Genomic DNA, 25,986 nt, shown 5'->3' on the forward strand with positions numbered 1-25,986 from the left:
GACTCGGTTTTTTGAATCTCATTCATCACAATAAACAAATCTTTTTTTGTGTTATTTTTGGCTATAATTCCAGTAATAAAAAATATTACAATGCAGCTAAAGACATATTATGATAAACAGAATGAGCAGCTCACCTCTTATATCTTCTGGTCAGAATCATTTGTTCTTTTGTCACGCTTTTATGACTCCCATCGATGCTATACAATGCATTACACAGGAAACAGAATTGAACGGTTCTTCTCATGAGTCTTCTAGTCCGGGAGGTTCGTGCTTTTGAATCCATTGCACTGCATAGTGTCTTCGGCAGTCACGTGACAAAAGAACGAATGACTTGGACTAAAAGACTTATAAGAAGAACTGCACAATTATGTTTCCCGTGTAATGCGCTGCATAGCATCTATGGGAGTCATGTGACAAAAGAATGAACAATTCAGACCAAAAGACTCTGGAGGTAACTACTAATTTCTCTTACCTGTACATAACCTACTGAGGTTTTGCGATGCTTTTTTTCATGCACACCCAGTAAAAAAAATGAACACTCATTCTCCTGAGTCACGTTTAAGACTCATTCAAAAAGAGCAAATCATTCATAAATGACCCATCACTACACAGAACCAGCATCACGGCATTTTGCACCATTCCATCTGGTTTGCACTTGGGTTGAACCATCATGTTTTTCAACTGAACAATGACCTTAAACACCCCTCTAGGTTATGTAAAATTTTTTGTTCCAAAACAGAGGGTCATGGAGTGCTACAGCCGATGGCTTGACCTCCACAATCACCCAATCCAAATCCAATTAAGATAGTTTGGCAAGATTTGGACCAGAGAGTAAAGGAAAAGAAGCCAAAAAATACTCAACACCTCTGGGATAGTTGGAAAACCATTCCACACCCATGAGGCTGACTGGGACAATGCGAAGAGCATGCAAAGCAGTCATTAAGTGGAAAGAAGGGGGCTTTTAAATCCACCTTTTTTTTGAAGAATTTATAACTATAAAACATATTCTGGGTTGTTTAATGCATTTATGTTGGCTACATAATTCCATATTTTTTCTGGTATAATATTAATACATTCAATATTAATATACAATGCTGAAAACAATAAAAATAAAGAAAATCCACTCAATAAGAAAGTATGTCCAAACGTTTGACTGGTACTGTACATACATACCACATTCACCAATCAGCTATAACATTATGACCACCTGTCTAACATCGGGTATGTCCCCTTTTGGCACCGTAACCATGATGCACTGTGTGTTCTGACACCTTTCTATTGGAACCTTTTCATCAATTTGAAGCTACAGTAGATCTTCTATTGGATCGGACTACACAGGCCAGCCTTCACTCCACATGTGCATCTGTGAGCCTTGGCCACCCATGATCCTGTTGCCAGTTCCCTAGAGCCATCACAATCTAGGCCTAGTCAAAGTCACTCAAATCCTTATGCTTGCCCATCACATCAACTTCAGGAAAAAAAAATAAATATAAAGAGAAACTTTCAAGATTTACTGGACTGTCCACCAGCTCCATGGTTTCTGATCCTCAAATTTGGCTCCATAGTACTGGGAAAACTCTATATTTATCACTCCTTCCTATGATTTTGCTTATATAAACTACTTTTTTGATTATGGAAGAAAGAAAAGCTTTGTAGAAAATAACAAAAATCCCACTTATAGTGTTAAAATGTATAAACTTTGTTAGTAAAACTGCAATTTAATTACCATTGATCTTACACAAGCTTTGATTACATAAAAGTTGTTTGTTTCATTCAAATACCTATGGGGATGAGGGTGGAGTCATTGCCCTGGAGGTCAGAGAGCACCACACTGAACTCCTCTCAATGAGACAAAAACACCTCCATGCTGGAAAGACATCGCTCCAACAGGCTTTCAGGAATATTTTTGTTTAGGAATGTAGTCAGTTATGCAACGTGGAACAGATAGGATGGTTTAAATATTGAAAGATACTCTACCTTGCAATACATCATTCCTAAGGGGAATAACTGTAGTGAACGGGATTCATGGAAAGAATTGCGGTACATGTATAATGCAAATAATAATAATAATAATAATAATAATAATAATAATAATAAACAAATAATAATAAACAAATAATAATAAAAAACAAGAACAATCTTGGACTAGTTTTATTTTACATTGTTTTGGTATCAGGCCTTTTCTGTGTTATAATTAGATAAAAAAATATATATGTAGATATCTGGGGTGCTAAAGATATACAGATAATCTCAAAGCATTACACCCATGTAATTATACAGACTTACAAAAGTTTTGAGAATGACACTTTTTTTTTTACAAAGTCTACTCCTTTATATATATATATATATATACAGTATATATTTTTTTTTACAGTATATCCTTTTTGTCAGATGTTATTATAGTATAATTACAAGCATTTCATCAATGATAAAGACTTTTATTGTCAATTACATTGTTTCTGCAATAAGTCAGTATTTGCCGTGTTGACCCTTCTTTTTCGAAACCCCTTCAATTTACCCTGGCATGCTGTCAATCAACATCTGTGCCACATCCTGACTGATGGAAGTTTGTGGGGTTTTGTTTGTCCACCAGACCAGAAGTTCTCAGATGGATTAAGATCTGGGGAGTTTCCTTGCTATGGACCCAAAAGTTTGATGTTTTCTTTCCCGAGTCACTTACTGTACTAATCACTTTTGCCTTATGATAAGGTGCTTCATCATGCTGGCAAACATAATCGTCACCAAACTGTTCTTGGATAGTTGTTCTCTGGAGTGTTTTCTGCACCATTATGTGTGATGGCTATTTGAAAATCCTCTCTTCTGACATGAATTTGATATGAAGATTAACTGCAGGATGTGACTTGTATCTGTGCTCCAGTATATGATAAGCTGGTTGGATAATTACACGAATGAGCACGTCAATAGATTAGTTTCTATAAATGACCAGTGAGTGCCTGAATTCATGAATATAGGATGTATAGTATGATAAAAATATATCAGGGCATTAGTGACTCAGTGGTAGGGGTTTTCGCCTGCCATGCAAAAGTTCCGGGTTCGATTCCCAGACAGTGCCGGTCTCAAGACTGGAGAAAAAAAATGGAAGGGTTGCATCAGGAAGGGCATTTGGCATAAAACCTGTGCCAAGCTTGTATGTGTGAGTTGTGGCGACCACTTGCCAGGAGCAGCCGAAAGACCAACAACAACATCTCATGTACACACACAAATCACCATGGGACAAAACCCCAGGAGAACCTCAGAGGAGTTAGATAACCTCACTTAGTTATTAGATAATCAGTGTCCTGCAAAATGACTTAGGGTAACTAGCAGTCAAGGCTTTCCAGGGACACAAGCCAAAAAAGAATAAATCAGGCATTCTCATCTATTTCATCACACACCTCCAACTGCACATGTAAACAATGCTAAATAACCCCGAGTGGATGTGATTGCTTAAGAACCCTTATCCTCTGCCTTCTTCTAAGCTTGGAAGCTTTCCACTAAGGGTGTCTTGAGGACAAGTACATAATCTAGAGTCTTCTACAGTACCAAGCCCAAAAACTAAAAGCTATCATTTGTATTTAAATAAGTAAGCACTTAAATATCCTATAATTATATACTTAAAGGTATATACTTAAGCTTTTTTTTATTTTAACTTTTAATATATTTCAACTGATGCAATGAACACCTCCTTTATATATATATATATATATATATATATATATATATATATACACACACTACCGTTCAAAAGTTTGGGGTTACTTTCTAACTCCATGATGGTTCCTGATTTTTATTTCTTTCTACATTGTAAAGGAATGCTGAAGGCGTCCAAAAAATGCATTAATCTCCTTTGAACAGTTGATATTGAGATGTGTCTGCTACTTATGCTCTGTAAAGACTTCATAACGCCTCTAATCTGAGGTGCTGTTAATTGGTCATTTTTCAGGCTGATAACTCTAAATGAACTTCTCGTCTGTGGCAGAGGTAGGTTTTGGTCTCGCCCTCCTGGGATGGTCTTTATGAGAGCCAGTTTCATTATGGTGCTTGACGGATTTTGCAAATGCTCTTGACAATACTGTTCTTGCAAGAACTATTACAGAAAGGCTGACCTCTGTGTCTTAAAATAAAAACTAACTGTTGTTTTTGTTGTTGTTACGTAATTACCTAAATCCATATGTGTTATTTAATAGTTTTCAAATCCCTAGTATTGTTGTAGAATGTAGAAAATAAATCACTAAAAAAAAACAAAGAAATTTGCAAGTGACACCAAACCTTTGAACGGTAGTGTATGTATATGTACAGTATATATTTTTTTATATGTACAGTATATAAAATATATACATATACATACAGTATCTATCTATCTATCTACTGTATGTATAAGAGGAAGAGGTCAATCGTTTAGATAAGTCACATTACTGGCTTGCATCAAGCACAGAAATCAACTAATGCAACAGATTGCTAAAATTCTAGAAACTCCTGGATTAAGAACTGTCCAATGCATTATCAAAAGTTGGAAGAATAGTGCTGAACTCTCCTGTTAGCAGAATAAAAGTGATAAAAAAAATTATTAATAACTGATGAAAGGTTTAGATTGAAAAAAAAGATTGAACTTTGGAGCAATGGAAAAAGGTCATGTGGTCTAATGAATTCAGACTGATGGATGCATCACAGTAAGCAGGGAAGTGCATGAAGCGATGCACCCATTAAGCATAGTGACCACCGTACAAGCCTCTGGACGCATTGTTATGATCTGGGGTTACTTCAGTTGGTCAAGTCTAGACTCTGCAACATTATGTGGAAAAAAAAAAAATGAAGTCAGCTGATGACCTGAATGTACCAAATGACCAGGTTATCAATGCATCAGTGTTTTTCTTCCCTGACAGCAGGGGGGTATTCCAGGGCAACAATGCCAAGGTCCTGGAATACACATGATTTGGCCACCACAAACCTTGAGTCCTGACCTTGACCTCATTTGATCATATTCTGAAGAAGACTTCACTGAACAGTTTGACTCTCACGTCAACAAAATGTCAGCCAAAAAAATTATTTACTATTATTATGAAAATACACGTGATGATGTTGCATAAGGTTGTAGAAATGTTGCCATGGCGAATAAGCAGTGGAATCAAAGATAAATGCAAGCCAAACTATTTTAGAGGATGTATACCCAAACTACACATTAGGGGCTCAGTGGTAGGTTTCTCGCCTGCCAGGTGGAAGGCGCAAATTCGATTTCCAGCCAGTACCCAAACACCAAACCTGGATAAAACAGGAGGGTTCAGTCTGAATCGGATGTTCTGCTGTGGCGACCCCTCAACGGGAGCAGCCGAAAGACTTACAACAACATACTCAAACAACGCTTAACCTGATTGAAGTTAAAAATTGAAGATAAAAATACCACATAAATGACACAGGGGGGTAAACTGTTCCATCCTTTATTAAACATAGCTTGCAAGAGATAAATATTACAAAGTTATTTCCTCCAAAATTAGCTTATATATTTTTTTTTCAGTCAACGCATAATTGTTAATCAATCGGCAGTAATCAAACAGCATTTTTTTTTCAGCTTCATTTTTTTTAGACAGTTAAATATCAAGGATGTGCAAAAGGTCTGGATTAAATGTTCCAAATAAAAAGTAAAAACTTGACAAAAAGCACATTTTTAGCCTTGATCTGAAATTCATTACTGTTAAAGCTAATCCCCAGTTGTTCATACACTAGTTTTTCAAACTTAAGATTTTTTTTTTAATTGTTTTATTTTTTAAAACAAAACAGATATACATATTGCCAAGTGTTCTGAGTATTTAAACTGGTGGAACTGCAGCAGAATCTGTAAAAAAAGAAATTATATAAAAAAAAAATCTAATCAAATAAAAATAAAAAGCCGCTTTTCTCCCACACGTCATCAAATGTGACTTGCACTTTGCAACAAAAACAAAATAAAGAAGGGAAAAAAAACAGGGACAAAGAAAGAAATAAAACAATGATCTGAGTACTTGAGAGACAATACGCGGTGAAAAGACGGAAACCCGAGCACTAAAATGCTCGTCTCCAGAAAAGCTGATTGTCCAATCAAGGAATCACGGACAGTTAGTCTATGAACTGAAAGGAGGTCACACTCTTAATAATACTTGAAAGTGTGCAAAATTGTCGTCTTAACTCTTTTCGTCTTAAAAATTTACCGAACTGAAAACAATAAGCGATAGAACAGTCAAAGGCAAGCATTTTCCTTAACCTGCAGACGTATACAACGTATACAATTCTTCCATGGAAAATTAAGAGCATTGCAAAAAATCCCCTACTCGGGGAAAGACATGAATAAAAGGCATAATGAAATAAGATGGTAGAGCATGAGAAGTAGAAAATGAGGATTTACATTGTCTCCCAAATGTGTAAAGGACACCCTGTATCTGAACGCAGGGGAAATGAAGTGTGCATTGTCTTGTGTCGTATCTACAGCTGAGTGCTTTGGGTTTTGGTCAGGTTTGGGGTAATACTGTCAAGTGTCCGATCCACTGCGCAGACGTGAGGCCGACACTTTGCACGGAATAGCAGGAGAAACCGATGCATTCACCAAACGTTGGTTTAACTTCAATGTTATTGACCAAAAAAAAAAAAAAAAAAAAAAAAAGCAACACACACACACACACACACACACACACACACACACACAAAAGTAACATATACAAGATTATCCCATTATGTCCTTGTCCAAAGGCTGGAGAATGGATCAAATGCTCCACCGGGAAATATATAATTTTTTTTTTCTTTTGCAAATACTACATACTACAAAAACATACAGGCTGGGAGAAAAATGCATCAAAGAGAGCTAAAAAACAAACAAACAAAAAAACAAAACATAAAACAAAACAAGAGAAGTATAATCCCATACATTTTGCACATTTGTTACACAATAATACACAGTGATCACTAAACGAAATGACAAGCTTCACAATATTCATGGCTTTTTGCTTGCGTTTCTACACAATATACAACCATTTTAATTTCATTTTTTTAATTCAAAAGGAGAAAAAAAAAGCGTATGTACAATAAGTCATTATTACTTATGACCTAGTAAATATTGTGTTGCCATCTCATAGTTTTTTTTTTGTTTGTGTTTTTTTTGATTACATGTAGGTTTTTGTATGAAAGTTCACAAATTAAATAAAGAAATCGAATTAAAACAAAACAAACAAACAAACAAAAAAAACCCCAAAGGAATCGAAAGAAATCTTCTTGTTAAAACCTTAGAAAACGACGTTTCAAATTCCGACTGGTAGATCTCTAGAAACAAATACGGATGCATCCATTACAGTCTGGCAGAAAGATTAGCAGAGAGAAAGGAGACGGACTCTACACAGCTCAGCCTACAGGACACTTAAATCAGAGGGGCAGAAGATCATACGCCTTCGAAGACGTCAGATGAAACCGAAAAACTAAGAAAATCTCTTAAGCGTAAACTTTTTATCATTTAATATTGCACCTGTGAATCAAAGTCAAGGTAGTTTTAAATAGCTGTGTAAATAGCTCACGTCACAATCTTTGACCGTTCGGACATGAAAGACTCAATAGATTCAAATAATTAAGGGAAATTGACATTAATAATAACACACAGTTATATTAAACAATAGTGCCAGATCGGGATTCAGTGCTACCTGATGTTAGCTAGCTAACATTTACTGTGCTACGTTCGGTATTTTTGATTTTTTTGTTTATTTTCAATAAATGTAAAAGTTTGGGAATGTTTAAAACGGCACTGCGGACGCAGATATCTGCTGCGAGCCCCTCCCCTTTGTTCTGTGGAGCATGATGGGACAAGGTTAGTGCAAAAAAATTGTCCGTGCTTCATTTGTTCGGCGACACAAAATCAGGTCATGTTGGAGTTTCTCAGTAGGAGGAAAAGAAAAAGAAAAAAGTGGCGCACGAGTATGCAATCTGAGACACAGCTAATGACTTTTTGTTTTGTTTTAAAGTTGCATCTTTCTTTCCCGAGCAAGAATATTTCACATAGGCTTTTAAAACAATGGTTTTACAAAACATAAAAAACACACATTGGTGCACTTGATTGATTTCTCTTACAAAACAAACAAACAAACAAAAAAAAACGTAAAAAGCAGCACTTTTTGACAAACTGCTCGTATGTAACACATGATTTCAGTGCTTGTTAATGGAACTACACAAATTCTTGCAGTGTGCCAACAATTTATTTCCATTTGAAATGATCAAGAGAACCGGTGACAAATTAAAAAAATTATAATAATAAATTTAAAATGGCATCCTATTCAGGGTGTACTCAAATCTCACGCACCCAGCTCCAGATCCACTGCCGCCCAGACAAAGACCTTTAGAAAGTTGCTGAGACCAGACAATTCGATGCACCAGGCTATGGAACTGTACTGTACTGACCTATTGATATTGAAAGATATTCCCGTAATTGGCTTCCTAATGATGATGATGGTGGTGGTGTGGTGGTGCGAGTCCAGAGGTGTTGATTTGGGTTGAGATCTGGTGAAACTGAAAGGCATATCATGGTCTACATTTCATCAATGAGCCCTTGTGAAGAGAGCACTCTTCCAACATCAGGGTAGAAATATTTCTAAGCTGTGTGTTGATTTGCAGAGACCCTTCTACGCCAGACCAAACTGCTGAAGCGCAACACAAACGCTTTTTTTTTGTCTTTGTGACCCATTTCTATTGCGCTGAACAATTTACACGAATTGCTTGGATAAAGCAGTGATGGGAGTTGATCAAGGGGTAATTCGTTAGCAGAATAAGAAAAGGACTTGCAGCTTGTAGCACCAAAAAACTGAAGGAGAAAAAAAAAAAAAAAAAAAAGTGTTGTTCGTCTCATTGTGAAACTTACAGGAGAGTCTAATACTGCATACTGACCAAACACTGCGAGTGCTGCCACCTTGTGCAACATCTGCCATACTGCCCTGTTTGTATCCTGGCCTGAAATGTGGACGTTTAGAAAACGTTACAGAAATGTACCGGTGGACCCGAGGCACCGACCGGATCAACAACGGAAATGAACCGATGCTGCGAGATTCACGACACGCTCTCTCTCACGCGCTCTCTCTCTCTCCGAGACGCTCTGGTGACATCTATACCTCCTCGAGAGCCTTGGAGCTGCAACACTCTTGTCCTCTTTCTAACCATTTTTTTTCATTTTCTTTTTTTCAGTTCTCAATTTAAAAAAATAAAAAGTGCTCCTGGAGGAAAAGGCATCTCGAGCATGAGCTGCCTCGTCACTGTGATTGATCCTTGCCTACGCTATTATAGATATACGACCTCCATCTTTCCCTCTTCCGACTCTTATCTCACGTTAGGAATCTGTACATAAATCAGATAGAGATTTGAATAGTTTATTAGTCCATTTAACATTTTGATGATTATCGTCTCCCGTGGCGTGTACCTCTCAGATACGTCACCGTTGCGGCGGGAGACGCCGCCGTAGAAGGGGAAAATAAAACATTAAGGATGCTGAAGAAGGATTAAGACCAAAGACGAAGGGAATTAAGGTTCATTAGGATGCTCGCTTGTGGATCTCCATACGTGTTTTTCATGGCACTTCGAAAAGAGACGTCCTCTCCATGCGGCATCGATGTCGCAGAAATAAAGGCGTTGATGGGATGCAGAAGATGCACTAATCCGGGACTTGAAATTTCTTGCACAACATAGCCTTTTTTCTTTTTTTTTTTTTAGCTTGATCATCATTGTTGCTCTTTTTTTTCTTTTTTCAGCCGTCCTTCTGCGGTGTAGTTTTTTTTTTTTTTTTTTTTACCAAAACTTCCTTCGATAATTCTGCACACGGCACCTAGTGTTCTTGTATCACGTTGCCTTCTCAAGGCAGAACAGCCGTCAGCGTCTCAGTGCATAAGGATTGGTTTTCTGGAAAAGTCAGTCGTTCCGCCAGACGCAGTCTCCCCCGGGGCTCTTTCCTTTTTGAAATGTGTGTGTTTGCTACAATTATTTATTTATTTTTTAAATCATCACATGGCATAGGAGAACTGTCCTCTTTCCCAAAGCTTCAATGTGGGATACATTATAATCATAATAATAATAATAATAATAATAATAACAACAATAAAAGGGCTTTTGTTATGCGAGAGCAACCTCTCATCATTGTACAGGGTGCAAAAGGGAGGAAGCTAAGGAGGAAAATAAGAGCAACACGTTTTCATTTTCAAGTAACCCTGAAATCTAGCCCCTTCCTTGAGAGAGAAATAAATAAAAATGTCAAACAGATAAACGAAACAAAAACAAAACAAAAAAAATCCACAAGTCACTAAAACTACGAATAAACATAAGAATACCTGTAACACAAGCAATAATGATATTAATAATAATATTAATAATAATAAAGGTGATAACTGACAGAGCAATAGCAAGAAATAAAGAGCCTTGTTATAATAAGGAAATGGAAGTCTAGACAGTCTGGTGTTCGTCTGGGCCGAGTTATTCTCATGGGTTAGTTGGGTAGGCACACGGACAGGCACTGCATGCGACAGGGGTGATGGTTGCAGTGTGGGTGTGTGTGTGTGTGTGTGTGTGTGAGTGAGTGTGTGTAAGAGCTCATTTCTGGCCAGTGATGGATTGAGATATGGAGCGTGGGGGGATCATGTCTAGCAGATACTCCCTCTGCCGGTCCGCCAGGCTCGATGCCTTGTGGCCTCCTGGGTTCAAATAGGCGATATTCAAGCCTGAAAACACAGAGCACACGGAATGAGGAGGCGCTGAACGGGAAAGGAGGAAATCACGGTCACACAGGACCAAACCGGTTAAAGATTGTTTTGTGTGTGTTCCACGTGCTCACCTGGGATGTTGTAAATCTGTCGGCGGCTCTCATGCTGCGACCGACTGCCGCCTCCTCCGCAGCGTTTGCTGGTCATACCCAACAGGCCGCTGGCCACCGAGAGCTGCGACGCCTGGGCGAAGCCGGATAGACCCCGCGCAAGGGCCGCCTGTGGTTGCGGAGCCTGAAGACAGAGAGCTGACGGTGAGTTATCGTGAACAAGGTACTGTATGTAGTTTTGGTATTCTTTTTTTTTTTTTTGGGTTTAGATTGCTGAGTCATCAGCGTTATTAGAGAATATTTGGGGCCTCTTTCCAGTGAATCACCCTGTATTTCAAATATACACAACTATAGTTGATTTTTTATTTTTTTGTGATTTAAAGTTCAGCCTTTATTAGTCACACAAAAATTAGATCAGAGTGAAGGGTCAGCTGTTATACGGCGCCCCTGGAGCAGACAGGGTTATGGGCTCAATAGTGGCAACCTGATGGAGCTGGGGATCGAACCGACGACCTTCCGATCAGTAACTCGGAGCCTAAAAATAAACTTTAAGTCTTATAGATCATATGCTTTACTCATTTCTAACCAGGTTTAATGTTGTCTCATGTCAGCCAGTCATTCTCTCACCAGGATATTTCTTGATGCTTACGGGACTAAAAATATATAAAGAAATACAAAAACGGATGTCCTGCAGACATCCTTGCGTCTCAAAAAAGTGGTGACAGATTTATTTAGCAGACTTTTGTGTCGGCGGTTTTGCAAAGGTTAAATGTAAAGCTGCTCTTTTTTTGATGACGTGTCACCAAATTACCACGGCTGGGCCATCAAGCACAGTCCCTAACGTACAACAGCTCAGATGGGTGTATATCATTGGGGAGATTTTTCAGCGTTATACTGTCTCGCTTTAATCAATAATCATTTAAAATGCAAATCATTCATATTACTTCATGAGTATTGATACCAAAATTGGTGTAGGCTTCTAAAAGCATATGACTTGTAAAAATTGTTGCTTAAATTGAAGCATTCTGTGCAAAATTAAGCATTTTTCCTGAAAAAAAAAACTGTAGTGTCTGTAACCATGTCAAATTCATGTTGCCATATCTTAACAATTTAGCATTTTAAAATAATAAATTTTTTCAGGTTAATGTCTTTTCATATGAAATTTAAAGTGACCAAGTTTCATCTAAATGACAGTTAAGATCGTTGACTGATTTGAATTCAAAGAAGTTACGGACACTACAGACATAAAAGGACAAGAAATGGTATTTAACAAATGTGTTTCTTTTTCTCTGATTAAAATATATACGCGTATGCATATTTACTTAAAAAAAACAAAACAAGCACAATAAGTATTATGAAAAACAGTGTTTCATGATCCTGTCTGAAAATGCACATTTTCAAGTAAGTAATAGGGTTGGGCGATGTCGACCAATTTGGCAATCCGGCAATACTATGGCTTTAGACCGAATGAAAGAGGACAGCCACGAGGTACGTCTGAAGTGGTGTGTAGGTTTTGCGGTAAAGTTGTCTGCGAAAAAGATGCGCAGACGACAAATTTACATGGCCATTTGCGTGTTCACCATACCGCGGAATACAGCTCATTGCCAGCGACATCACGCAGAACTCAACCTCGCGGGAACCAACCAACAGTATCTGAGGTTTTTGCTAAAATTACTAAGTACACGCGTGAAAGCGAAAGATGGAAGCAGTGTACTGAGCAGCTACAGCAGTGCTTACCGCTGATCAAAAGAGTAAGGCTATGATGTCAATGTACCTGCAGGATTATTGACGGAGAAGAAGACCCACTAACTTGGTGAAAATCTAAGCAAGGACTTTCCTCTCATGGCCAACATCGCTTGTAAATACTTGTGCACATGTGCTACCAGTTCTCCGTCTGGTGGAGGATCGCGATGCCGGCTCAGGATACTGATGTCTATCGGCCATCGGTGATGTACAATGGCATCGTGTATTGACCCAACCCTAGTAAGTAACATTGTTTTTAGCTTTGATACCATGTTTTGGCCGAGGTGTTACCATGTACACACTGAACCATATTCAAAGTTGCTGATGTTAAAACTTAAATATAATTAAAAGTATAAATACAGTTCTTATTTAGGGAAACTTTGTGGGATTTCACAGACATTTTTCCCTCCCTGGTTATATAGAGCTGGAGAGAGTTTGCAGCGGCGATACCTGTCGGAGGGCGTGGTGTCGGATCATGCTCTCAGCCTTGCTGACGCTGGGGACGGTCTGAGCTGCGCTCGGGGACAGAGCCGCCTGCTGCTGAAGCCTCTGCTCGATTTCCTATGGCACACAAAACCCCACAGGGGAAACATCAGAGATTCGGCTAATGCTCTGCATTACGTGTGGGAATTTGGATTTACACCGTAAGCGAACCTGCTCCTGTTGCAGGGCTTTGACGAAGGCGTTTTTCAGACGGTTGGTGTGTTCAGCCTTTAGGGCCTTCTTCTGGTTGGAGGTCATGCACTGCTCGCACAGGATGCGACCGCTTTTCTCCTGCTTCCAGTGGGGGGTGAAGTCGGTCCTGCACTGGGCGCAGAAGAACGGCTCCATGCGCGAAAGGGAACCCCTTATTTTACCTGCACAACACAGCACAGCGCACTGAGTCAGACTACATGTTATGTGTAAAACAACATAATACGAAAGTTTTCAAAACTTAAAGTGTGTATTAAGAGCACTAAAATAAAAGTGCAAACAGAGTTTTGGGTTTTTCTCCCCCACTATATGCAGACGTGTAAAATTTCTTGTCTGGATCTTTATACATGCAGTGACGTGGCTGTACACAAGTAGCGCGGTATTACCCTGGCTGTCGAGGACACTCTGAACCACCTCCTCCAGTCCCACCATGTAGATGAACTCGCTGTTGGCGGCAGAAGGTAGGAAGTGGAGCAGGGGTGCGGGAGGTTTGGGTGGAGGGATCTCCAGCAGTGTTTTCTCCAGCTGCTTGCGCAATGCCAGCTTGGCGGCTGCCTGGCTGCTGGCCTGATCGCTCAAACTGCCCACTGAGCCCACGCTGGAGCTGCCGGGAAGTGCGGAGGGGCTAACTGCACTCACGCCCACCCCGACGCCTGGCACACCTGCTGCCCCGGCTGCCTGCATGTGAGCCAGGTTCATGTAGATGGCCGCCGAGGAGCCGGAACGCTGTGAGGCCGCCACCTGTTGACTAGCAGCCTGCAGTGCACAAAGGAAAAAGTTATCCATCATGATTTCAGTAAAATAAAATAAAATAAAAAATAAATAAATAAATAAAAATAAAGTGTTGTGGCTGTGTGAGAGGTCAGTACATCAGTAAATCAAAACTGTAGGTGCACTCATTTAAAACCTCATTTGTTTCAGGTTTCCAAGAACATTACAGCTGGGTAGGTTACCATGTGCATGTCCTTTTATGATTTAAATGCAGATAAAAACAGGGATAAGGTTCTCTCTTAATCCTTAGGAAGTGGATTAAGTGGGGTAACCCATTCACACAAGCAAGTAACAGACTCACAGATGATCATTCGTATTGCGATTTTATGCAATTTGTGAAGCTTATGGTAAAACAGCAATGAGGGAAAATGAATGACTAACAATACAGTAAGTCCCCTACATGCGGTACAAAGATTCGAGTTACAAACTTTTGAAGATACGAACGATAAGATAAGAAGTGCCAAGCAATAACAATAGAGATGAAAAGTAAAAAATTATTAAGAGAACAGAGTGAGGTAAAAAGATTCAGACATTGCTCGTTCTTTTAACATGAATCATTAATACCCCTAATCTCACGTACGTTGTTTTGCGCGATGGCCGCAAGTACGGTTCATGATTCACTGCGTGTTCTGGCTCTGTGTTTAATGTTTCAATCTTTCCCAGTAAAAAATTTAACATGTTTCTCGCGGAAGCTCGCAGACGTTACAGAACTTTGCGGGACATCAGACGGTCACTCGCAGCCGCTTAAGGTGCTGCCGAACACCTCATAGGTGAGATAGGGGTATAAACCATCCGCACAATTCTAAACAACAGCGTACTGTAATATCCTGTGTGTAGCCAATTGTGCTAGTATCCTATTAACTGAACAATGTTTGTTAGACTTGCGAACAAACTGGACTTACAAATGTGCTCTTGGAATAGAACTCGTTCGTATGTAGGGGACTTAGGGGAACTTCAAACATTTCTCCATCCTTTACCCAACTATTCCTTGAGTGATTCCTCGAAATGATACTGTGGTCTGCTGTTTTATCAGTTCTTCCCTCACCTTCAATTACTTCCTAATTGCCATTTGATAGAGAACATAGAAAAAAAAAAAAAAAAAATTCTCTTTGATCTTTGAACAAAACAGTAGCACTCAGTAACACGACGCATGTGAAAGGAGGGTAAGGTGCACTTCCTCCAAAGAAACCAGGCCAGATGCGATTCCTGTGCTCTACTTTTATATAAAAAAAGAAAAAAACAGAGTGAAGTGCTTGTAGCCATAAACGTTGTGTTTCTTTAAACATTATAATGTAATCTCTTGCTGGCTGAAGGTTAAGGTTTCCTCTATACCCTGATTCAGACAATGTTTTAATTTGACTTATCAGTTAAATCAGTATTAGGGAAAACACCAAACATCACCTTCACCCCTTAAAATAGTGTTTAAAGTCCAGATCTTCACCTTAAATAAGATTTAAAACCAACTCTAACCACTTTGCTAAGAGACCTAATAGAGATGCATGAAGAGTACCACCAAAATGTTTAAGAAAGACTCACTCCACTTGTTATTCTTTCCTGATAATCAAATGCCAGTACCTGTTTTTATCATCTGCTCCAAAGCACATGACTTTTTTTTGGACGCAAAATTAGTAATGTTAAAGCTCGGTGTATAGATTTATCAAAGAAATCCACACGTGTGTAAGAAACGATTCCTGAATCTGGCTTTATATCTGGAGTGTGACACGACTGGCAAGGCGCAAGTGTTCAGAAATGCTTGAGTGTATAACACGCTTGTATTGACATACCACCTGCAGCGAGAGAAAAAAAAAATAATTAAAAAGTGAAACCACCTTTGTGTGCGCGGCTGGCTTGAAAGGTAATGTTAACATCTCATTTGCACAACAAAGCAAAAACAATGAGCGTTCCGTCTTAAGCTGGTCCCCGCGCTTTTGTCAGATATTTCATAATATCTGTGTCACTTTTACAGAAAGCTCACAGTCTCTGTAGAAATATCACAAACCATGTTTATTAAAATGATACCTTTTCTATTTGTAAATACTGTAGGTATTCTGCAATATTACAGTATTATAAAACAACCCTAAAGGCGGCTCAGTGACTGTTGTCTTACAACTCCAGGGTCTGGGTTTAGATTCCCGCCTCAGGGTCTGTGTGCATGGAGTTTGCATTGTTTCCCTGTGCTTTATAGGTTTCATCTAGGAACTCCGGTTTCGTCCTACAGTCCAAAAACCTGCGAATTAGGCTAATCCGCGTTCCCCAAAAATTGCCCAAAGTGTGCGAGTGTGCGTCTTTGCGACAAATTGGGGTGCAGGTTGTACCCCAAGTTCTCCATGCATCCGTGACCCTGTATACAGGATAAAGCGGTATAGATGATGAGTGAGCGAGAGTGCGCAAGAATAACCCTTGCTGCCCGTACCTGCTGGTAATTGATTGCATTGCTCATGCTTCCTGTAGAGGGTCGGCCCATGCCAGGCTTAGAGGGCAATCTCTGTCCCTGCAGCTGGGCTGGGTTAGGAGCGATCACTCGCTGAGACATCATCATGGGGGGCAGGGAGGCACTGGCTGCAGACCTGATCACCGTGTGGCCCTGAAACAAACACAAATAAATTCAAACATGCAGTACAGCGGATGACCACTAGAGATCAGCAGTTGCCTGATTTCTTATTAACGCTAGGCCACGTTTAATGACGGGACATTAACCAGCTGTGCAATATCTGGTAATCTATACAACCACTATACACAACAAATGAGCCTTTTGTATGCGTAAACAGCAGGCTACACAGTCATTTAGTTACGAAAAACCTTTGTTAGAAGACAAAGGCATCATTTTAAAAAGACAAGTGCAATGAAAAACTTAAACACTGGAATCCGAGATAAAACAGATGCATAAGTGCGCGCACACACCTGGGCTGTGCGGAGGTTCTGGGGCTCGGAGGTGTGCATGCCGGGCCGCACAGGCAGTTTGGTCAGCCCCTGTGAACTGTGGATGGTGGAAGGCTGCACGGTGGAGGGGGGATTCTGGACGACTGGAACCTGAAGAGTGATGAGCGAAAACACATTAACACCTCAAATATGTTTACATGTTTGTACAACTGTATTAACGTGGATCCTCAGAGTAATCAGATCTGTAATAATCTACGTGCACAGAGAAACACAGCTTAAAATACCTAAACACAACAGAGAAACATCTTACAGTGTTGCGACACAGATTTGCTCTAGAACAACCCCGGTTTAATCTCACTGTGCCATCCGAAACGGACGTCAAACCCAAGACATATTCAACAAGCAACACGATGCCGGGATACCTGACTGAGGTTTGTTCTTCTTCTTAAATCTGATTTACTGATTTACCAAATCAAATCCCGTGCCTTGGTCCTATTCTTTCACCAAGTTATCCATATTATTGTAGCAGCACATTGGTACATGGGGCAATTTGGGAACGCCAATCAGCCTAACCGCCATGTCTTTGGACTGTGGGAGCAAAATCGAAAAACCTGGAGGAAACCCACCAAGCACAGGGAAAACATGCAAACTCCATGCGCACGGATTGAAACCCGGACCCTGGAGAGGCTCACTGGCACGCCTAACAAAAAGAAGCATTATTGAGTAGAAAGTCTAAATTATTGAGTTGTTTTCTTAAAAGAACCTTTCCCTCGAACAAAAATAAATCACTCTCAGATGAATCATTTTCTTTAAGCACCAAGATTTCTTACTCCTCAAGAAGCAGATCTTGGCACACCTACACCTCAACATGTTAAACAGGTTCTGTCTCCAAGTTCTCTTCTTTCTTTTCTTTTTGTTCATCGTGGTCAGGGTTGTGATGAATCCAAAGACTCTCTCTTGGATTTAAAGTGGGAATACGTCCTGGATGCGATCCCAGTCCATGACACGGCACCATGCACACACGTTCACAACTACAGTAACTGCAGTTTCTACCTAACTCTAAATCTACCCAAGAGTGTTCTTTAACTTTATTAAACATTATAGTAAGAGGTCAAAGTACTGTTATTCTCTTTAGGCAGAATTTCCATGTAAAAGGGAGCGACCATGACGAGCAGTGTTGTTAGAGGAAAACAACTTAGGAGCATGTGTGCTGATATAAAATGGAGGGCACTGGCCAAAAACATTGAACAGTTTCAGATTAATCAGGTTCAACGATCAACTCTGTGGTCCTACAGGTTTTAATACTGTGCCCCTTTAAGTTCTGAATAAAATATCAGCAGGTTATGAAGGGTGCCAATAATTTTAAACTTGACTATTACTATTAGTGCTGTATAGTCATTCAATGCTTATACCAATTGGTAAAAGCGCTATACAAATAAAATTCAATTAAATGAAACCAATATAACCCCTGACGTAATGAAATGATCAAAGATTTGGATATATTAGGCAATAGTCAGGACTCAAAGTTGACATGTTGGAAGCAGGAAAAATGGCCAAATTTAAGGTTCTGAATGACTTTATCACCGTGCAAAATTGTCATCAACAGCTGACTGGGATAGATTATCCAAATATAAATCTTGTGGTTTGTTCCCAGGATGCAGTGGATAATAACTAACAAAAGTGGTCAAAAGAGGACAACGACAGGGTTTAAGTGGTTTGTGGAACGTGACAAAGAGCTCAAGATTCTAACTTGGCCGTCAAATTCACCAGATCTCACTCTAATCGGGCACCTGTAAGATGTCCTGGACAAAGAACTCTAGCAATGGATGATTTAAGTCATGTAAATTAAGCCTCCATGGATCAGTGTCCCGGTGGCAGATACAGCAGGACACCTTCAAAGGTCATGTGTAGTCTATGCTAGGTCAGGTCAGAGTTGTTTCGGTGGCTCTATATAATACTAGGCAGGTGATTTTAATGTCATGCCTAATTGGTGTACAGTAAGTCCCCAACATATGAACGGGTTCTGTTCCAAAAGTTTGTCCGTAAGTCCAACAAACATCGTCTAGGCACTAGGATACTAACACAATTAGCTATACGCAATACAAGTCCTTGTTCTTTAGAATCGTGCAGATGGTTGAACGATTCATGTTAAAAGGATGAACGATGTCGGTGATCTAACTCCCACATTCGCACATGTTCGTGTCTTTCAAAGTTCATAACTCGAATGTTCATATGTAGGGGAGTTACTGTATATAAAAACTCCTTAACACTAACATAAGAATTAACAAGCTGTCCTTTTCTTAGCATAATTCAGGTAAGACTGATCACTCGGGTAACGTCTAGTCTGCATGGGTCAATGTCCAACTGGTGCTAGACCACTGCTAAGTGGAGCTAATAAAAGACAGAGTGGAAGTGTTGACCTTCTGTACGACGTTCTCTTTCTGCATCTGGCTTTGTCTCAGCTTCTTCAGCAGCACGAGCCTGGCCTCCTCCAGCCTCAGCTCCTCACGTAGGGCTTTGATCATCTGTTGCCTCTCCTCACCCGTCTTCCCCTGTAGAGCATCACACACAAACACACACATACACACAGTTAGAGACATGCAGACAATGATTCTCACATGGACGACGATGATGCATCTGCACACCAGGACCACATATATACACAAACATAGCCAACAAGGTTCATTGCAGCAGCACTAAGACTGCATCCAAATATTTTCAATTTATGGCAGCTGGTGGCCAAGAGCACAAAGCAAAACTGAAGAGACAAAAACTAAGACGCCTAGAGCTAATCCGCACTGATTAGGTACATTTCCGTCCAAATGTGAGCGCAGATGGTGTAGTATTTGACATAATACTTAGCACGGTAGTTTGGTTGGAAACCGTGATAAGGAGCCTGTAGCACAGATATTCTGGACAGACTATTCGAATTTACTATTTAATGCAATACTGTGCAGCTCTGCATACTAAACAAGCGACTGGAGCACACACTTCTAACAAAACACCTTACAGCTAAAGAAATGCTTTATCTTGGTTAGGGATCATGTGAACACTGCCAGTGAGGAGGGAATACACACTTGATGAGACACCAGTTCATTGCACAGCAATGCAATCTTCTTGCGTTTCAATTTAACACTTTGTTCATCTGTGAACAAGCTTTCGTATTTCGTCATTAAAAACGTTTACGGGTAAGCTGTGAGTCACAAATGCAACGCTGTCTTCACTTCTTCATCAGTAGTGAATCTTCGTCCTCGCACGGCTGCTTTCAGCGAGATCAGGACTATAGGGAGGAGGCGTTAAACACCTATGATTGTTGATCCTTTTTCCTGATAATGTTCCAATACTTCTGGCCCTAGAGAATCCCAGAAAACTGTAAGCCTTGATGTATTTTCCAGCTGATGGTCGTCTTTTGAACTTTGTTTTGTATTGGTGATTGAGGATTTTTCTGCCATTTACTCTCACACTGAATCCGTGTCTCGTCACCAATAAAGATCCTCTTTAAGAAACTTTCACCTTCCTTAGAGTATCGCTCATGATTTTTTGGTTTGTTTCCAAATATCCCAACGCTTTGTTCATGCTCTTTCGACACCCACAAAACTAATCACTGCATGCTGCTCTTCTTCTGTGCGATCACAAGTGGCACATCCATATTTGCTCGCACCGCAGTTACAAATGAACTGATGTAACACGTTCACGTCTGCACTGCACTGACCGGGAAGAGACAGTAGCCTTGAAAGGAAAGCGCTGATAGGACAGAGCGAAACACAAGAGAAGTTCTGATAGAACCAATGAATCACATGCTTCGAGGCCTGACACAGGAGACTGCAGTGTGCGTGTTACAGTCGGTGACTACGATGCTGGGGCAAAAACATCAAAGGTGCTAAAAGGTGGGATTGAGATCCTGTGTGTGTGTGTGTGTGTGTGTGTGTGTGTGTGTGTGTGTGTGTGTGTGTGTGTGTGTGTGTGCGTGCACGAGACGGACTCTGTACCTTGAACATGTCTAGGTTAGGGTGATGGCGGCGCTCCTCTGGGTGCGGAGTGCTCCTCGGGCTTGACGCTTCATTATCTGACAAGATAATCACATCTGGAGATGGAGTACACCTCTCTCGCTCCACACCGCTGAAGGAGAAATGGAAAAAAAACAAAAAACAAACACTGAGTGCGTGTTTCGTACCTTCTTGTTTGTTTATACAGCAGAGGAAACCTGATTTATTTCTTAAATCTGACACTCTGGTGCCTTCACTGCAAATGATGTCATTTTCTTTTTGATGTGTTGTGCACTGAATATAAGGTAACATGGAGATTAAGGAGATTATATTAAATGCCAAAACACAATATTGGTGCTCCCTACATACATATACATATACACATATATATATATATATATATATATATCATCAATATTTTGCATCCCTACAAATTTCAAGTTGCCAACTTAAGAGATGATTTTATATGTGCCCAAAAATGGCCAAATTTTTACGTTATACTGTCAAACAATAATAAATTTAAAAGGAAATTTCCTAATGAGTATGAGATGAGTATTGATACCAAAATTGGTGTAAGCTTCTAAAAGCATATGACCTGTAAAAATTCTAAATTAAAGAATTCCGTGCAAAATTAAGAATTTTCCCCCCTAAAAAATCTGTAGTGTCTGTAACCATGTCAAAAATTCATGTTGCAATATCTTAACAATTTTGCTTTTTAAAATAATACACTTTTTAAATACACTTCTTTAAATATGAAGTCCAAATCGGCCAAGCTATCTTTTTCATTGAAAGAAAAAAAAAAAGAAAAAAAAGAAAGAAAAAAAAAGGTTACGGACACTACATAAAAGGGCATGAAAGTGTATTTAGCAAATATTTAATGTTTGTTTTTATCTGATAAAAAGATAAACATGTATGCGTATCTTCCACAAAAAAATAAATAAATAACTAAGCATGGACGGGGATTAAAAAAGCATCAAGTATTATGAAAAATGGTGTTATGTGATCCTGTCTAAAAAATTGTGAAGACACTTTTTAGCACCATTATCACGTTTCGGGGGTATGGATCATATTTTAAATGAACGCTATATGCCCAGGTTGTATAAATATTCCCTACAAACAAAGAATTGAAAAAGTTGGGCGAGGTCCTCTTGTGCTACATTCTGGTTTCTTTTCATTTCAGCAGGAAATCTCGAACGTCTAGACACGTCACACACTGAATGATGAAAAAACGTGAAATCAAATTGAGCTAGTCCAACTGCATCCAGGAACCATAAGCACATGTAGCAATCTGTAGTAAAAATAGATTTCGTGCATTTTTTTTCACACACACACACACACACACACACACACACACACACACACACACACACACACACACTCTTTCCTGCTGAAATCTGATCTGCCAGAATTTCAACCTGCCTTTCTGAAAATAATCTTACGAGACTTTATTTGCTTCATTGTTGGCAGGTAACCAACCTCAGACCTTTTCCAGTAAACCATCGGCAAACATCATCGAGTTTATCTCATTAACTTTCCACTAAATCTTTCCACCCAAATTCTTTAAGACAGGGTGAGTTTTTTAGTTTTAATATGAGTGGTCTCATTTGTTTTCAGATTGCAGCTTTAGAACTTATTTAAAAACAAACAAAGAAAAAAAGGAACTTAAAAAAAAAAAAATCAAACAAAAACAAAACAAACAAAAAACCCAAAACAAAAAAACCCAAGCACGTCTTTTATTTTTCACTGGAATGCTCTGTTGGGTGTTCCCTCAAATTTGGAGTTTCATTATTATTAAGTAAATATCATTTAATCTGCTAAAAGGTTCATTTTAAAAATACCTCGCTATTAAATCAGCACAGATGGCCAACCGGACAACCGTTGCTAAGCCGTGGCGATTAGGTGTGAATGAAGATGTAATGAAGATGTAATAAAGCTGTGATATGCGACTGTCCTCTCACCTTCTCTTGGCGCTCATGTCCACCGGTTCGTCCATCATGTTCTCTTTCCCGTTCTTGCTGGGTCCTCCATGACCCGTGCTCCTCAGACTCCCGTTCAGCTTCTCCTCGTATATCGCCGAAGCGCCCATCAGCCCCTGGCTGATCCCGGGTCCTTTTCCTTCTGCCATGGCGGCTCCTTCGAGAGCGGCGAGGTCCTTGCGCTTGAGCAACGCCAGCATCTTCAGTCGCTCCATAGCCTCGTGACCCTCCATTTTCAGGCGCTTGGCCAGCGCTTCCTCCCTCTCGTCGGCCGTTTCCAGACCCCGCTTCAGCAAGTTCAACCTCAACGCCTCCTCGGACATCCGCTCCATCCTGTGTGCACAGACAGAGATTTTGAGGATGACGTACAAATCTGTACGCTAAAGCATTACTCGGAAAACCAGGCCATATTCGAGCACATTCATTCAACCTGCGATTGTTTTTACAAGCCCGATTCAAATCGGTCAATTATTTCAAGGCTTTTCCTGACCAAGTGCCGTGACAGAGTGCTGTGAGAGGGAGACGGCGCGAGAGCGAGCATGTTGTCATGACTCCTTCTCACACACCCACACACAGCCTGCCACTCACTGGGCCGGGAGGCTGCGGCGCTCAAGAACCAGACTTAATTAATTAATTACAATCAAATCACTGTAGTTTTCATGGTCGGACAAGAGTGGGCCGAGTGAATGAAAGCACCGCAACCCGAGCCTCTCGGTCACGCAGACAGTTGAGGGAAAGTGAGATGTGTCTGCGTGTGTGTGTGTGTAAATGTGTGTGAGAAAGAGGGAGGAGAGAGAGTCGGTCCCCAGCCCAGCAGCATAGTGGGAGGAACCACCAGTCTTTCCCCAGCAGCTCCCTTCTTCTCCCAATTCATACAGTGTACTTGTATAAAAAGGGTGACCTTCAAGCTTCCAGCAAGGGATCATATTCCTGGCTTCTAATTACTGTGATTGAGAATTTAACTCTTATCTGAGGAATCTAATTACACGAGTCTGTGTTCTCTGGTGAACGAACTCTTTGCTGGTGAATGAACGCCTAGGGCCTTTGAATGAAGACTGAAAACTTGAAAAAAGGGGGATAGCTTTGTTTTACGGCGCAAAGGAAAGTCTTCTGGGGGTTAAAATGTGCTATTTTGATCGAAAACCGTCCTCAACATTTGAGTAGGAATGGACCTAGAAATTGAGATAGGATTGTTCCGTTACTTTTGCATCGCAGGAGCCGGATGCTCGCTATGCAGCTCCTGCACGCGGCTACTCGTCCTCCCCCTGGTGTCAAAGCGCTGAGAGCTTTAATGGGAGGATGAAGTGAAACTATTTTTCTGATTAAAAGAAAACAAACAAACAAAAAACTAACAACTAGCGGGGGATGGCGATCAGGTCAGCTCAAGTAAAAGTAAGGTTCACATTATGCACTAGCTTGCAGTGCATCTCTTTCATCTCTTGGTGTGTTTGTAACAACAGTGGAAGTAAAATAGAATTATTTATTACGCTTGATAAGGACAAACCGGTAACGTCTCGATGTGCAGCCCATGAGAGATAATCGTGTCACGTGTGAAAAAGTGTTCACCCTCTCTGCGTGACACCAAAGCTGCAGTTTTCTAAGATATTCATCCTTACTCTTTAAACACTGACAGTCGTGACAAATGGATGTCCTTCTTTGCAGATGTGTAGATTATTCAGGAACGGCATTCCTTTAAATCGAAATATTTCTGCGTAGCTCGCGTTGCGGCTTGAGCGATAACGTTGTGATGCTGTTGCTGTTTACGAGCAGTTGCCATGGTACTGAAGCATCGCCAAGTCTGCAACAAAGGGAACAGTGGTGAGATGTCCTGCCCGATAAAATGTATTTCCTGTTAATTAAAATGATCCGATATGTAAAAAGTAACTAACTTTAACCTTAAGAACTAAAACTTTGCAAGAAATTTGCCTGCGCATGCAAAGCATTTTCAAGATACGAGTGAAAAAGGGTGCGCATCAGTGGAAAGCCAAGTAAAGCAAGTTTTCAAATATCTTTTGTGGGTTTTTTTGCATTTTAATATGCAAAAATTTGTTTATAGTGTTGAAAATTGGTAATATTGGTAATATTTTTGGGAGGCTGGAACGGATTATCTGCTTTTACATCATTTTCTTTTAAAAAAAATGTATTTCACAATACAAAATTTCTCCGTAAAACGAAAGGATTCAATCGATATGCCGAGATACTGCTTTTCCACAAAAAAAAAAAAACATGGCATGCAATAAAACAAATAAAACAAACATTTTCCTTAACCAAAGAAAAAAAAAACTGCTTCCACAGCTGCATCTCAGCCGTCAGCTTCATCACTGATATTTAGACTAGTGGCGTCCCATCAGTGTAGCAGCACAGTGGATTAATGAGGGTTTACTCTATAAAGAGTCGCTCTACATACTGTACCCAGAAGTTTCAGGCATCACGCACTAGTAAAGCAATCGCAGGTGTATTTGAGGATGATGTGTCTCAGACATGGAGCGGTCAACAACCCAAAAACTTGTCCGGGGCTATGACAATTCAGTACCGCCGAGTAGCCGAATGGAGACACTTGTACTTGTACCAAAAGTGGTAATGATGCATGGTATCAGGACTGATATAAATCAATCACATTCACGTTCTTACAATAAAGGAAAAAAATTGCTTGTCTTTAAATCAAGTCCCTGACTTTAGCTGCCAACGTCCTGGTGCCAGACCAGGGTCTTATGTAGTCATGCCCGAGGAGGAGCCAGACCTGCTTCAGTCGGAAAAGGGACACCAAACTCTAGGCGGTCATTATGTTAATGTTTTTAACATTATGGCTGATTTGTTTATTTCTATTTAAAAAAACAACACCTTTTTCCCACCTTAAAAGCAGAAGAATCAAATCTTACTGTCAGAACAGAATCCAGTAGAACGTGGTACTGTTTCTGGCCCTGTCTAACACTTCATCTCAGCAACTAAAATAAGCGCTTCAACTTTTTTGTCCGAGCGAGATCCAAGAGCTTCCAAGCGAACCCTCGCATGGTTCGATCGTATCGAGAAAGCGGCGTTGACCCTGAACTGCCCCGACTGCAGGAACTGAATTCAATACGCTGTGTATTTTGGGTCCCAGGCAGCGTCATTTTTTATTTATTTATTTATTATTTTTTTATTA

The 25,986-nt window shown here is 40.1% G+C and overlaps 1 protein-coding gene across 1 annotated transcript in view; it reads right to left on the bottom strand.

Annotated features, from left to right (window-relative positions):
* Positions 1-5,426: 5,426 nt before the first annotated feature.
* gatad2b (GATA zinc finger domain containing 2B) overlaps positions 5,427-25,986 on the bottom strand; it is a 49,181-nt gene continuing 28,621 nt past the window's right edge. Inside the window, exons 2-11 of the mRNA XM_053492681.1 lie at positions 22,827-23,177; positions 20,872-21,001; positions 19,303-19,434; positions 16,904-17,032; positions 16,416-16,586; positions 13,618-13,987; positions 13,193-13,395; positions 12,989-13,099; positions 10,817-10,979; positions 5,427-10,703 (exon numbers count right to left, since the gene is read on the bottom strand). Of these exons, the coding sequence (XP_053348656.1) occupies positions 10,576-10,703; positions 10,817-10,979; positions 12,989-13,099; positions 13,193-13,395; positions 13,618-13,987; positions 16,416-16,586; positions 16,904-17,032; positions 19,303-19,434; positions 20,872-21,001; positions 22,827-23,176 (1,887 nt within the window). The 5' untranslated portion in view covers position 23,177 and the 3' untranslated portion in view covers positions 5,427-10,575. The remainder of the gene's footprint in view (positions 10,704-10,816; positions 10,980-12,988; positions 13,100-13,192; positions 13,396-13,617; positions 13,988-16,415; positions 16,587-16,903; positions 17,033-19,302; positions 19,435-20,871; positions 21,002-22,826; positions 23,178-25,986) is intronic.

Source organism: Clarias gariepinus, chromosome 3 (genome assembly GCF_024256425.1).
Source record: "Clarias gariepinus isolate MV-2021 ecotype Netherlands chromosome 3, CGAR_prim_01v2, whole genome shotgun sequence".
NCBI classification, from domain to species: Eukaryota; Metazoa; Chordata; class Actinopteri; order Siluriformes; family Clariidae; genus Clarias; species Clarias gariepinus.